This window comes from Gaeumannomyces tritici (genome assembly GCF_000145635.1).
Source record: "Gaeumannomyces tritici R3-111a-1 unplaced genomic scaffold supercont2.1, whole genome shotgun sequence".
Classification (NCBI taxonomy): Eukaryota; Fungi; Ascomycota; class Sordariomycetes; order Magnaporthales; family Magnaporthaceae; genus Gaeumannomyces; species Gaeumannomyces tritici.
In genome coordinates, this window is record NW_008804545.1 from 4,615,174 (window position 1) to 4,627,709 (window position 12,536).

General features: G+C 60.3%; 7 protein-coding genes across 7 annotated transcripts; 3 read left to right on the forward strand and 4 right to left on the reverse strand.

Annotated features, from left to right (window-relative positions):
* Nucleotides 1-38: 38 nt before the first annotated feature.
* Nucleotides 39-542, reverse strand: GGTG_01452 (hypothetical protein; the record flags this gene model as incomplete). Its single annotated transcript, XM_009219219.1, has 2 exons — nt 39-289; nt 377-542. The coding sequence occupies 2 exons, from the start codon at nt 540-542 to the stop codon at nt 39-41; spliced, it is 417 nt and encodes a 138-aa protein (XP_009217483.1).
* Nucleotides 543-1,960: 1,418 nt separating this feature from the next.
* Nucleotides 1,961-2,930, forward strand: GGTG_01453 (hypothetical protein). The gene is made up of 3 exons (XM_009219220.1): nt 1,961-2,259; nt 2,312-2,439; nt 2,512-2,930. The coding sequence occupies exons 1-3, from the start codon at nt 2,167-2,169 to the stop codon at nt 2,540-2,542; spliced, it is 252 nt and encodes an 83-aa protein (XP_009217484.1). The 5' UTR covers nt 1,961-2,166; the 3' UTR covers nt 2,543-2,930.
* Nucleotides 2,931-3,249: 319 nt separating this feature from the next.
* GGTG_01454 (Poly(rC)-binding protein 3) lies at nt 3,250-4,871 on the reverse strand (the record flags this gene model as incomplete). Its single annotated transcript, XM_009219221.1, has 3 exons — nt 3,250-3,272; nt 3,349-4,234; nt 4,320-4,871. The coding sequence occupies 3 exons, from the start codon at nt 4,869-4,871 to the stop codon at nt 3,250-3,252; spliced, it is 1,461 nt and encodes a 486-aa protein (XP_009217485.1).
* A 642-nt stretch (nt 4,872-5,513) lies between these two features.
* Nucleotides 5,514-6,366, reverse strand: GGTG_01455 (hypothetical protein; the record flags this gene model as incomplete). The annotated part of the gene is made up of 2 exons (XM_009219222.1): nt 5,514-5,796; nt 6,194-6,366. 2 exons carry the CDS (start codon nt 6,364-6,366, stop codon nt 5,514-5,516), a joined length of 456 nt encoding a protein of 151 aa, XP_009217486.1.
* Nucleotides 6,367-6,532: 166 nt separating this feature from the next.
* Nucleotides 6,533-8,894, forward strand: GGTG_01456 (hypothetical protein). Its single transcript, XM_009219223.1, has 2 exons — nt 6,533-7,550; nt 7,719-8,894. Exons 1-2 carry the CDS (start codon nt 7,326-7,328, stop codon nt 8,607-8,609), a joined length of 1,116 nt encoding a protein of 371 aa, XP_009217487.1. The 5' UTR covers nt 6,533-7,325; the 3' UTR covers nt 8,610-8,894.
* Nucleotides 8,895-9,108: 214 nt separating this feature from the next.
* GGTG_01457 (deoxyuridine 5'-triphosphate nucleotidohydrolase) lies at nt 9,109-10,457 on the forward strand. The gene is made up of 2 exons (XM_009219224.1): nt 9,109-9,555; nt 9,667-10,457. Exons 1-2 carry the CDS (start codon nt 9,225-9,227, stop codon nt 9,924-9,926), a joined length of 591 nt encoding a protein of 196 aa, XP_009217488.1. The 5' UTR covers nt 9,109-9,224; the 3' UTR covers nt 9,927-10,457.
* GGTG_01458 (pyridoxal kinase) lies at nt 9,499-12,535 on the reverse strand. Its single transcript, XM_009219225.1, has 3 exons — nt 11,858-12,535; nt 11,777-11,787; nt 9,499-11,711 (listed from the first exon to the last, which is right to left on the reverse strand). Exon 3 carries the CDS (start codon nt 11,546-11,548, stop codon nt 10,424-10,426), a length of 1,125 nt encoding a protein of 374 aa, XP_009217489.1. The 5' UTR covers nt 11,549-11,711; nt 11,777-11,787; nt 11,858-12,535; the 3' UTR covers nt 9,499-10,423.
* Nucleotide 12,536: the final 1 nt, after the last annotated feature.

Below are 12,536 nucleotides of genomic sequence, written 5' to 3' on the forward strand. Positions count from 1 at the left end.
AAAATAGTTTCTTGTTCTGGCAGCGAGAAGAAAGCGTTCTACTCACCATCGAGGCCACTGACGGCACCCATAGCAGTAGAGATGGACTCGAACAGCTGCGCGTAGACGTCGAGGGCCACGGCGGCTCCTTCGACGCCGACGGAGCCGCTGGCTTTGATCTCGGGCAACTTCTTGAGCGACGAGTCGATCAGGTCCAGCTGCGTCTTGATCTTGGGCACGGCGGCATCGACCTGCTCGGCGGCGCCGTCCAGCGTGGATCCGATGTTGCCTAGGTTGGCGACCTCGGTGGCTGGAGCAAGGGAAATATAGGTAATTATGGTTAGAAAAGGGGTTTAGAGAGCGTGTGCCGGCTGGGGGTGGGGGAGGGTGTTCTTACTGATGATGACCACGGAGATCTGGATGTCGGCGACGAGGCCGAGCAGCGGCTGGAGGACGGGGATGGTGCCCACGTCGACCAAGGGCTCGCGCTTGGCCATGCCGGAGGGCGCGGCCAGGGCGGTGCCGAAAGCGGCGACGAAGCCGAGGACGGTTGAGGCCTTCATGTTGCTGGCGGGGGTGGGGGTTTGTGGTGAGAGAGTTGGGCGCAAGCGAGAGTCGCAGAGATGATGGACCAGGATAGGCAGGCAGGCAGGCAGGTAGTAGTCAGGCAAGGCTTTGAAGGCTGCGATGCAGGTATGATAATTGCGACGGCCAGGAAGGAGACGTCGAGGGCCATTTTATACAAAAACAACAAGGCCAACGCCGGCACCTCTCTCACGATGGCTTCAGGAGAACAAGACAGCACAAGAGCGATCGCCAGGCACCAAGCCCCTGACCAAATGCCACAGCAGCGCCTCGTCCATATCCACAACGCAAACCTCGGCCTGTCTCTCGGCGGGTGTTGGGAGAAGGCATCTATCTCGTCCCAGCGCTAGGGGAGTCAGCCAGGAGAGCCAGTCTAGTCCACACGGCTGTGACAGCCCCCCTCGAGCCTGTTTAATTGCGTCCCGGGCTCCCTCTCTCCCTGTCGGCGGTCCTTTGTATTCTGTTGGAATTCCGGGGGCTTGCCCTGGGACAGAACATGTCGGGACGCCAAGCGCCGGCGCCGATCGGGCCCTTTCCCGGACAAAAAACCACGGCCCCACTCCGGGCCTTTCTTTACTGCATTCCGCTTGACTAGGAAGAGCTATGACGTCTGGTTGAGGTAGCTGTGCAGGAATGAGAACAGGGCTGATATGAAACAATTACATTCGGTGGCCGCCGGCAAGACGCGACGGGGAAGCCGGTCCAAATCTGTCCAAGCACGAAATCGAGCTCTCCCTTCTTACCCGCCACGATTCGAGCCCCGATGGCGTCTTGCCTTGGAGCCCGTCATCATCGCCCCCCTCCAGCTTCGGCGCCGCCCAAGCTTGGTCGGCAGGGCTTGTACGTCCTGGCTGGCCATTACCAACCATTCCCTCCCATCCCGTCCCTTGGACACAACCACCATATGCGGGGTAGACACCCCCTTTTAGGCCTGGCACATCAGACCTCGCACGGCCTTGCCTGCAAATGCAGGCTCAGGTTGTTGGCTGGTACAGGAAAAAAAAGCAGCATGGAAGCGTGTGCTACAGTACACCAAATGGGAACACAGCCGTTCCAGACCGGACCGAGGCCATTGGCTGGGTGTCTGCTTTGCTTTTGCTTGCCATCCCCCTCCCCCCACCGCTGTCCATGTCCTCCCAGCTCCTTCCTCGCGTTTGTGCTAGCATAAGGTGGTGGTGTCCATTAAGCTTCGCCCCCCTCCAGCGGCGTCACCCGGACCGTCCACCCAAGCTACCCTTGTCGCAGCCGAGCTCCATCGTACGGTTCCAGCTCTCGTCGTCAGAGTTTCGATCGACGGTCACCCGCCTGCTGGACAGGCAGGAGGACAGGCATGCCGAAGTCCTTCTTTCCCCTTTAAATACGAACCCTCCCTACCCCGCTCCATCAAGAGTTTCTAGCCCATTAACCGACCATTGTCCCATCGTCACCAAGCCTTGGGTCTTCTTTTTCCTGTGCATGCAGCACTAGTAGACATTGATCGCCAAACATACAACCAACCCATCTAGCCTACATAGCTGTTCTTTCGAGAGGCAGCTACTATCTGCTACCAGTAGTATCCAATCTCGCAGTTTCCCGAGCCCACCCACCCCGACGCAGTAAAACATGGACGCCTCCGGAACCAACCCGCCTAGGGAGCGAAGCTCGTCCACCTCGTCGGCATCCACCGGCTCCGGCTCTCCCATCACCCCTCGCCGTGTGAGTGCACACACCTCGCCCAATCGCCACTAGATATTAACCCCCTTCACAGAACTCGGCCGGCCTCTTCGCCTCTCTCCAGGAGCAGAAACGATCCAACGACCCTGCCTCCATCGCCAGGAGGCAGAGCCTCCACGAGCAGCGACCGCCGCCCGGTTTCATTGGCAAGCTGTGGAACAAGTACGTCTCCGTCCATACCCGATACTTGTCCGTCGAGATGCCTAGTGATGCTGACATTTCGACCCTATCCAGCTGGGTTTACGGCCCATCGCCTCCCAAGTAAACAACAAGAGCAAGCGAGGACCAGCAATGTCAACCATGCCGGCCCTGGTTGTCCATGGAGGGCTCGAACTGGGAGGGGCTAGGAGGAGGGCAATACATGACAACCAGTGGCATGAGGGATCCTAAATCATGTTTTGTGCCACCCATGTTTGGGTTACAATATGCAGGCGGGGGACTCTGATGATATGCGGAGGTGTGCTGATCCAGGCATGCCGTACAGTATCCAGCGTGCCAGCTTCTCGTCTTGGGGTGGGGAAGGCTTGTCGCTGGGCACGCGGCAATATGGCATTTTGATGATTTTGATTTCTTTCTTTGCTTGTCAGATAATTAGCAAACACAATTTGACCACGCCCAAACGCCCAAACGCGCCCACCCGTCCTACACACGAAACCCCAAATTTCAACATGGGAACCGTATTCTTGACGACAAGGAGTGGGCAGTACGACAACAAGGTCGCCATGTCACAATATAAGCCGAGTAACCCATCAGAGTAGGAAGAAGCTGGGGAATCACGCAGAGAAGCGAACCCGAGCCGGCCGACTGTTCATCAAACGGAACGCAGCCGGTGTAAGCTCAGGAGGCGGAGACAGTGCGTACAAGAAAGAGGTATTTGGGTAATAAAAAAATGACTACAATGGCTTCATTAGAGAAACCCGAAGATGAATCCGTCCTAGTCTGCCCCGTGGTATGGCCTCGGCGTCTCCAGCTTTAGATGCGGTGCTTTTCGCTCTCTGCGGGATGGGTCGACTGGGTTAGCTAGTGGTCACAGCATTATATCTTGTTTGCAGGGCAAGATGGGCAACTCACCAAGACGCGAGTACAGCATGTAGAGCGCCATACGATTGCACTCTTCCGTTCCCGTAATGGTGACCAGCCGCTCGTTGCTGTTATCCTGAGGCTCATTGATCTTGATAACACTCCCGCTGATCTGACGGATCTCGTTGATCTTGGTACCGCCCTTGCCGATGATAGCGCCAACCATGTCGTTGGGAATGTAGATCTGCTGCGTCAGGCTCTGTGCACCGCCGGGGCCGGGCATCTGGCTATGCATCGGTTGCTGGTGGGGGGCGCCATGCACTTGGGGCCCGGCATGGCCGACATGCGGGGGCTGCACATGGGCGCCGTAAGCACCACCCTGGGCTCCGTAGTGCACAGGCACAGCAGGCGTCGGCTGGTGGGCCGCGTGCGGGTTGTAGTGCTGCGCGTAGGGCACGGCGGCGCCTTGGGGCACCGGTCCAGCCCTAGGGTCAGGGCGGCGTCCGTAGTTCTCGCGGTTGCCAAAGTTGCCACCCGCAGGTTGAGGCAGGTACGGCACGACTTGCATTCCACCAGGAACGGCGCCGACGGGGCCACCGGCTCGGGTGGCATACGCCGATGCGGCAGGTCCGCCGAAACGGTCGTTGAGCTGCTCCAGCAGGGTGCTGCCCACGTAATAAGTCGCAATGTGGACCGCGTCCGCCACGCCCATAACAACCAGCGAACGCTCCGACGACAGAGGGAGGCAAGAGTCCGACGCGTTGAGGCGAGCACCCGACGCCTCCTGGATCTCCTTGATGCGAGCGCCACCCTTACCAATGATGGAACCGATGAGGATGTGCGGGATGAGAAGACGCAGAGGGTACGTCTTGGAGTGTGCGCTGGATGCATCTGAGAGGGGCTCGTTGTTGAGCGTGCGAATGATGAGGCCAAAAGCCTGAGGAAGAGGGAGAAAGGGTGCCGTCAGTTAGCTGGTGCTTGGGAGAAGTGGTGTGTTGGGGCGAGTGAAATCAAAATATTACCTTTGCGACGGCATCAACGATACCGCTGACAGTCAAGATGCGCTCGACGGCGCCCTTCTGGTAGTCGCTCACAGTGCACTTGGCGCCCGAGAGCTGGCGAATCTTGGACACATTCTCACCACCCTTTCCGATGACAGTGGCGGCCTCTGGGCTAGAAATGACGGCCCTGATGTGAATCCAAGCAGTCTCGTCGTGCGAATCGGCTGCGGCTGTAGCGGCCTGGCTGGTGTTGTTGGCCGTGGTTGTGATGGGCTTGGACTCGGCAGCGTCCGAGACCACCGTGTCGCCCTGGTCATCCTTGGGCTCTGCCTTCTCGCCATTGGTCTTGGTTGTGGCGCCGTTGGAATCCGGGATGGGGGGCAGCGATACAGACGTCGGGATGGGCGGGAGGCCATTGCCGATGGGGGGCTTCATGGGTTCCTCCTTAACCTCTCCCTCGTTGCGGAGGACTTTGTCGAGAGCAGGTCGCTTCGCATCGGGCTGGTCGGTCCTGGAGGGAGACGACGTGTCCTCGAGAGGGCGTTTTGTTTTGGGCGCCGGTGAGGTCGACATGTTGCCGGCTGTCTTGTCAATCTTTTCCTTTATTTTATTCTTCCTCTTGTTCTTGTCACAGGGACGGCGTCGCAGTCGGTTGCAGACACGTGCGAATCAAGCTCGGTTGACTATTCGATTAAATGCGGCTTATCTACACCTGGGGCTTTCCGATAGGAAGACGTGCTGGTGTAGTGGCGGGCAGGTGTAGGTCGGACTTGAGGCCGAGGATGAGCGCTAGGCAAGGTCGCGAGGGTCGATGGAGTAGGACTCAAATCGAGACGAGGGCGCGGGTGCGGGATCCGGCCAAGAGAGAGAAGGAGCTTGAATGCAAACTCCTCGTAGGACTTCCGCCTCTCCTGTGATCAAGGGCGCTGCTTCGGGTAGGCTTGGGACCTGGAGAGGAGAGGAGCGATGCGGTGCGGGCTGGTGCGCAGCAGGACTGATGGTGAAGAGACTTGGGCGCTGGGGCCGGTGTTCAATAATTTTTAGAGGTGGGCGCGAGGTTGACACTGGGTGCCAAACGACGGCGGCGGCGGAGAAGAGAATAGAGAAGATCGGGTGAACGAAAGGTGAAGGGCGAGAAAGTTGGGTGGTGAGAGGACGACGAGGTGCAGGGCTGGCGAGTAGAGAACCAATTCTCAAACCTCTGTTTGCTCCCTTTCAGCCCTTGGCAACAAACCACAGCCTTGCAGCAGCAAGCACGCCTTCGATTCCCAGTTGGCAGGCTCGGCTGAGGCCCGGCCACAGCTCTCCACTCGAGTTGAGCACGCGCGCACGCACAAGACAGAGAGGCGCGTTTGCTCGGGACTGGCCAGAGGCGATGCGCCGTCTCGTGCGACTGCTACCGTAGTGATCCCAACAGAAAAAAAAGGTGTCTGGTGGCGCGACAATGAGGGTGACGCGTGTGGGCTGGGAGTAGAGCAAGGTTAGGTTAGGCCCCGGACTACGAGTCGGGGGGAAGAAGAGCGCGTCGGTCAAGAGGGCGAAGCAGAAGAAAGAGTGCGGAGCTTAAAAGAAAAGAAAAAAACTTGATGGGTGTCGGCCCGGAATGGTTGAGAGGGAAGGTGTTGCAGGAAGAGGAGGTGCAGGCCGCTCGCACGAGCTTGAGCTTTGAACACGAGTGAATTGGATGGTTCGAAAGCGGGCACAGCGCGGAATGGGAAAAAAAAACTGGTCCGAGACGGGATTGATGCACGCACCCTCACCTCGCTGGGCAGAGCAGGAGAGGACAGGACAGGACGGAGAGGAGAACATGCAGGACAAGACAGGACGTGGCAACGTTTGGGCCAGGCGGGCAAACGGAACCGACCAGTGGAAATAGGGAAACCACACTCACTCACCTTTGTTCGCTGGTTGCCGCGCTGGCTTTGAGGATGGGAGGTGTGGTGGTGAGGTGCAAACAAAGCGCACACACGGCTGGGAGGCGAAGGAGTAGAGACGGGGACTGGGCTGTCTCAAAGGCTGTTTGGGCGACGGCAAACTCTGTGGCTGTGGCCCGGGCAGGCACCTCCATGACTGGCCCGTGTGGGGTCGACTTTTTGCCTCCTGGCTGGCTCGTCTCCCATTGGAGGGGCGGCACGGGCTCGGTAGTTCCTCGTGTGGAGAATTGAAACGACACTGATTGCACCGTTGGCTGGCATAGGGGACATTCCGCTGCACTTTCTGCACCTTCTGCACTGCGATCCTGCGTCGCATCAATCAGATGGAAGCCGCGCCCTGTAACCCTGCAGCTGCCTGAATACCGCGACTCTGGCTAAAAGAGCTTATTCATTCTACCCAAAATGGCCGAGCCGACGTCTAAGGAACGGAGAAGCGAGAGAATACATGCGCAGGAGCAAATCAGGAAAGGGAAGGAATACGAGGGGACACAGTAGTGACGACAAGATAACCCGAGCCGCCTGTGTTTGGGGCACTTGTGTGTGTGTGTGCCAAGTCACTCTTTTTCTGTATTTTCTCTTCGTCGTGTCGCCCGATTTCTATCGGATTCTCATCAGGAACTCATCGCCCAAAGCGAGTGTGGCAGCAGGATGAGCAGCGGCATAATCTGCTCCGACAAGGGGCAATGTTCATGAAACATTTGCGCACCTCCTGGACGGGTGAGGAACAGACGGGAGAAGATAGAAGGAGCAAAAGTCAACGTCCTTGATTGCTCCTCAGACGGCAGAATTGACCCTGGCACGCGGCCTGGCAGCATATTTGCAGTTAATTTGCGTGAGAAACACGCAGTGTCATGTCCTCCTGGCCAAGGGGATTTTCCTTGTGTCGCCCAATTCTGCATGTGAGACTGCGGGTCTTGGGTGCTTTCTCCCCCAGCCGCGCACCTCTGATATTTCCCGTGCGCCCTTGTCCCACCTCCCTCATGAGCGGGCTGCGACGCTTCGTCTCGTCGGTGGCGATGAGCCTGTCGGGTCACCTTCGCAACCCTCTCGTCTGATCACCCGGACCAAATGATTAAAGCCCAGCAACCTATTCATGCTACACAACACGGAGGAGTGTCGGCCAGCCAGCCAGCCAGCCAGCCAGCCACTAAGCCCCTCTCCCCTTGCGCGCCCAGGGCTTCCTGCCTCCCGAGCCGAAATGGACGGCAAATCGGGACGCGGAGCGGCGGCGGAAAAAGATGGCCATGCAGCTCACATGAGTCGCTCTATCCACGAGCTCGAAAGGATGGTCAAGCAACACGAGGACTCCTTGCGTAGGGTACGTTTCAGGCCGTCCGTCTTCATCGGCGATTCTGTCCCTTCCCGGACGCGCTTTGTATTTGTTCCTTGGTCTCCTCGTTCTTCTGTCCCCTTCTTTTCTTTGTCATGTCTCATTAGCCGCCCGCCCGCCCGCCCGACCGTTCGCTAAATCCGATGTCGGCTCCAGGCGATCCAGGACGCAGCTCGCGCCCAGGGGTCTTCTGGCCCGGCCCAGCCGTCAGCCGCGGCCTCGGTCGAGATCATGGCCGCGGGGTACAAGGACGCGGCCGAGTCTGCGCCGCCCCTGCCCGGCCCGGACTCGCTGCTGCCGGCGCTCGTGGCCATGCGTAAGACGCACAGGACCATCGAGGAGTCCCGGGCCTTCTTGGCGGCCCAGTCTGCCGCCGCCGACAAGGCGCGGAGGCGGCTCGAGGCGGCAGAGGCGGGTCTGCAGGACCAGCACGCTCTCCAGAAATGCCTGGAGGACCGGATCCAGTCGCTCCGCAGCGGGCTCGAGTCGAGGGTCGAAAAGGGCCCCGAGGAGGTCGCGCGGGAGCGGCTCGAGGAGCTGCGGCGCAAAAAGCGAAGCTACGACCAGGAGGCGGCATCCCTGCTCAAGGCGTTCAACCAGTTCATCGACCAGCACCTGGCCCCCCTCCTCGCCGCCGAGGAGCTCGGGGGCCCCGTGGTCGGCGACATGATGGAGGTCGACTCGGACGGCCTGGTCGCCGGCTTCAGCTCGCAGGGCAAGGTGAAGAAGGCCAAGGACCACGTCGACCAAGGCCTCCGACAGAGGCGAATCGACGAGATCTGGGGGAGCCCCTCGGCCCGCCCAGTGTCCAAGCCCAGGGAGGGGTGGGACGAGAAGGCAGCGGCGGCCGCCGACATGCGGGAGCTGACTGAGGAGCTCCTCAGGAGCCTGGTCGAGTCTGGGGGCGACGGCTGGGCTGCCTACGTGAAGATTACGAGGGAGTCGGCAGCCGCCAGGTTCTTGGTCCGGTCGAGGGTGGCGCAGTTTCATCCCAAGGATGCGACTCGGCTCCGGCTGGTGGACTTTGGCAAGGAGTTAGATGATTGAGAAGCAGCGGCAGAGAAGCAGGGGCACTCGTTTGGATTCTTGCTAGTCGCGGAAGCCGGGCTTCCCTCCCTATAGTACATGACCCGACCCGTTAAAGCATCGGTTGCATAAGCGCATGCTGCTCTTGGTCTTGGAGGCAAGGGCTCCTGTTGGTTTGTGGTATTTTGGGTGATGCTCTCCGGTGGACGGACGCCGATAGCATCTCTCTCTCTCTCTCTAATTATCACACTGCTGCTAGCTCGCCACACAAAGGCACATACACACAGATGTGATTCTACTTGGGTGACTGGGCGATATCCCTTGCCCAGATGTCCCACCCTGAACTGTGAGGGTCTTGATTGGCAACCCAAACCATGACCGCTTATTCAATTGGCCAATCAGGGCGGCTGCGTCTCGACGCGTCCAGCCGTGCTGGTGGTTTTCACCACTGGGCGGGGCTTTTTGGACCCCTCCCTTGGGACCACCCAAGCTAAGCTGGAGCTCCCCTATGCGCCAGCCTGCCGTGTTGCTCCTGCCCCCCTTGATCCGCCGCCGCCTCGTCCTCGACCGCACCACCGGCCCGGCACCGTGCAGAATCTTCTTTTGGCCCGCAGCAGCAGCAGCAGTAGCAGAAGCATGACAACTGAAGAGCCCGCCGCGCCTCCTCCCGCCGTCGCATCCCCGCCGACCTCACCGCCCGCCAAACGAGTCAAGGTCGACAACACGGTGCCCATCATGTCCACCGACGCCGCTACCACCACCACGGCCGCCGCCGAGACGGCCGTCACGCTCGAGCAGTGCCCGCCGCTCCTGGTCAAGAAGCTCTCGGACAAGGCCCGGCTCCCGACGCGCGGCAGCGCCTTCGCCGCCGGCTACGACCTGTACGCCGCGCGCGAGACGGTCGTGCCGGCCCGCGGCAAGGTCCTGGTCGACACCGACATCAGCATCGCCGTGCCCGCCGGCACCTGTTAGTAGTCCCCCATCTCCCGACAAATTCCCTACATACCCACCACCGCTAGCACCACCACCGCCGTTCCGTAACTGACTCTTGCCCCATCTTGCGCGCGTCGGGACAAAGACGGCCGCATCGCCCCCCGGTCCGGCCTGGCGGCCAAGCACTTCATCGACACGGGCGCGGGCGTCATCGACGCCGACTACCGCGGCCAGGTCAAGGTGCTGCTCTTCAACCACGCCGACGCCGACTTCAAGGTGGACGAGGGCGAGCGCGTCGCCCAGCTCGTCGTCGAGCGCATCTACACCCCCGAGGTCGTCGAGGTCCAGGAGCTCGAGGAGAGCGTGCGCGGCGCCGGCGGCTTCGGCAGCACCGGCCGCACCTGAGATAGGCGAGAGCTTTTTGCCGCTCTCGCCTGGCTCCTTGGGGGCTCGGGGCAACCATGGACTAAGGTCCTAGCATGGCTTTTGTTGCGACGATAGAATCCAACTAGGATGGAGTTTGGGCTATAATTTGACATGGTCAAGGGCATCTGCTCGCATTTCCAAGGGGGAAATGCTATGATCAAGGAACAGTCGACGGACGCTATACGGGCCTGTTTTGCTTCTTTCCCCTTGAAGCATCGTGGTAGTAGGTATTGTGTAGTTATGTTGAAAGACCTCTATTATTAGTGGGCTGGGACATGCTCGTATGCGTATGGGCAAGCCCGCTCACTGAAAGATGCCTGCTCAAAAGCCACCCCTCCAAAAGAAGCGCTCATGGCCACCACATGCGAAAAAAATAAGAAGAAATAGGACGCAAACTTTCATATAATGCAGCCCAAAACTCCATTGTATCTGTGTAAGAAACAAAAAAAGAACGAGGCGAGGTGGAGAGTGAGACACTACATCTTCTCGGCCCGCAGTGCCGCCACCCTGGGGTTCCTAAGAGACTCCAGGTTCCGCACCAGCCGCAGCTCGGCCGCCCTGGACTGGTGCAGCCGGAGGTCCCTGGCCCGCTCCTCCTCCGAGGCGGCCGCGCCCTCGGCCGCCAGCCTCTCCCGGACGCGCGCCATCTCGGCGTCCATGCCCTCGAGCGTCTTGGACAGCACCTCGTGCATGGTGGCCAGGACCTTCTCGGCCGCCCTGGCGAGCGGCAGGTCCAGTGCGTCGACCGAGTCGTCGCTGACCCAGGACGCACGGTCGCCGAGCCGCGCCGTCGTCGCTCCTGCTGCTGCTGCTGTCGAGTCCGCCGCCGCGTCGGCTTGGTGTACGGCCTCGCGCATACGCGCGACCATGAGGGCGGCAAACATGTCGCCGGTGCCGCTAAAGTAGCAGTCGATGGCGGGGAAGACGATCTTGAAGAGTCGGGGCCGGCCGGCCGACGTCCTGGTCGAGCCGACGACCCACATGGACCGGTCCGGGTGGCCCAGGTGCGGTAGCGAGACGGACGTGATGATGACGTGCGGGACCCCCGAGGAGGATAAGGAGCCGCCCGCGTGCAGCGCGCCAACGGCGCGCTCGAGTGAGGCCGCGTCCTCGATCCCGACCCCGGACAGCACCTCGGCCTCGAACTGGTTGGGCAGGATCAGGTCCGCGTGGCCGAGCAGTGCCCGGTACGCCGGCACCACGTCCTGCGCCACGTAGAGGTTGCCGTTGTCCCCCATGACCGGGTCCAGCACCCAGAAGAAGCCGCCGGGCGCGCCGGCCGCACCGGCCTTGGCCTTGAGCTCCGCCGCGATCCGGCCCACGGCCTCGACGGCGGCCGCGCCGGGGATGTAGCCCGAGAGCATCATGTCGAACCCGTCGAGGTACGACTGCTTCAGCCCCTCCCAGAGGTCCGAGATCTCCTCGGCCGAGACCCGCGTCCCCTTCCATTGCTTGTAGCCCGTGTGGTTACCTATGGGGAGGGTACGCAACAAGGAAACAGGCGAGAAGAGGAAAAAGATTTTCCCCTCCCCGTCCCCGCCGGAGAAGCAGTCAGCAAACAACACCCCCGGCCGCGGCTTGGAGGGGGGTTTCGCACACATTTGTCTCTGTGACGTCCCCCCTTTTTTTTTTCATCTAGCCGGCAGGAAAGGAGGGTGAGGGGAAAGGGTGCAAAGAAACCAACTGAACTGCACTGTGTTCAACGCCGCAACCTCACAGCCGAGGGACTGCATGACAAAAACGGCGATCTTGTTTCCCACATTTCTGTGCGTTGGATCCGTGTCAACAGAGGGACTGCTATCTATACTTTCTGGATGAGCAGAGCGTACCCAGAAACAACCTATCCGCATGCGTCAGCCAAAGGCACCGAATTACTGGTGATGGAACCAAAGGGGAGAGATGTTTCCTACGTGGCTGGCTACAGCCAACACCCGAGTTTCGGGCACCATTAGACTTGACATGGCTGTGTGTACTGCTCGTCTGTGTTCCGGCAATGCGCTTTTGTGTCTGTATGCCGGTCTGGGCGATGCGCGCGGCTAGGCGCGGAAGAGCCGGATGAGTCGCAGGCGCCAAGGCTTAATCTGGGCCGAGAGCGTGATGGATGCCGAGGGGCTTTGGCCGAGTACGCCGTTTTCGTGAGGATAGACTCGGGAGGAAATCGACTTCGGGTCAAGTAGTCAAGTAGGTACAGGTAGGCGAGTTTGTACGTCTCGGGGGGACGTGGTTGAACAAATTCTGCGTCACAGCCACAGGCACAGTCATAGGCACAGTCACAGTCGCAGTCGCAGACGACGACGCCCTTTTCGCATCTCACCCACAATAAGACAGCACGGCGGGCCCAATCAGCAGCTGCCTTGCCACGGGATACAACGCGAGTTCAGCCCGGCTGCGATATCGCCCCAATGCCTGCCGGATTGGACACCGAAAAGAGAGAGGACGAGGGAGATGAATGGAGCAAGCCATTTTGGCACTCGCCGAGTCTGTTATTGCCGGGCCCCTCCATTGCCTAGGCGGGCACACTCACTGCTATCGCTCAACCCCCGTAGCGGGCAGCCAAGTGGGGGATGGCCCCCGCTAGTGGTTTTCCTG

What these genes read in the sequence shown, in the direction of transcription:
- GGTG_01453 (XM_009219220.1), top strand. Translation starts at nt 2,167, where the DNA reads ATGGACGCCTCCGGAACCAACCCGCCTAGGGAGCGAAGCTCGTCCACC. An exon ending in CTCCCATCACCCCTCGCCGT is followed by an intron (nt 2,260 to 2,311) that starts GTGAGTGCACAC and finishes CCCCCTTCACAG; the next exon opens with AACTCGGCCGGCCTCTTCGC. An exon ending in ATTGGCAAGCTGTGGAACAA is followed by an intron (nt 2,440 to 2,511) that starts GTACGTCTCCGT and finishes GACCCTATCCAG; the next exon opens with CTGGGTTTACGGCCCATCGC.
- GGTG_01456 (XM_009219223.1), top strand. Translation starts at nt 7,326, where the DNA reads ATGCTACACAACACGGAGGAGTGTCGGCCAGCCAGCCAGCCAGCCAGC. An exon ending in ACGAGGACTCCTTGCGTAGG is followed by an intron (nt 7,551 to 7,718) that starts GTACGTTTCAGG and finishes TGTCGGCTCCAG; the next exon opens with GCGATCCAGGACGCAGCTCG.
- GGTG_01457 (XM_009219224.1), top strand. Translation starts at nt 9,225, where the DNA reads ATGACAACTGAAGAGCCCGCCGCGCCTCCTCCCGCCGTCGCATCCCCG. An exon ending in CGCCGTGCCCGCCGGCACCT is followed by an intron (nt 9,556 to 9,666) that starts GTTAGTAGTCCC and finishes GTCGGGACAAAG; the next exon opens with ACGGCCGCATCGCCCCCCGG.
- GGTG_01458 (XM_009219225.1), bottom strand. Translation starts at nt 11,548, where the DNA reads ATGTGTGCGAAACCCCCCTCCAAGCCGCGGCCGGGGGTGTTGTTTGCT.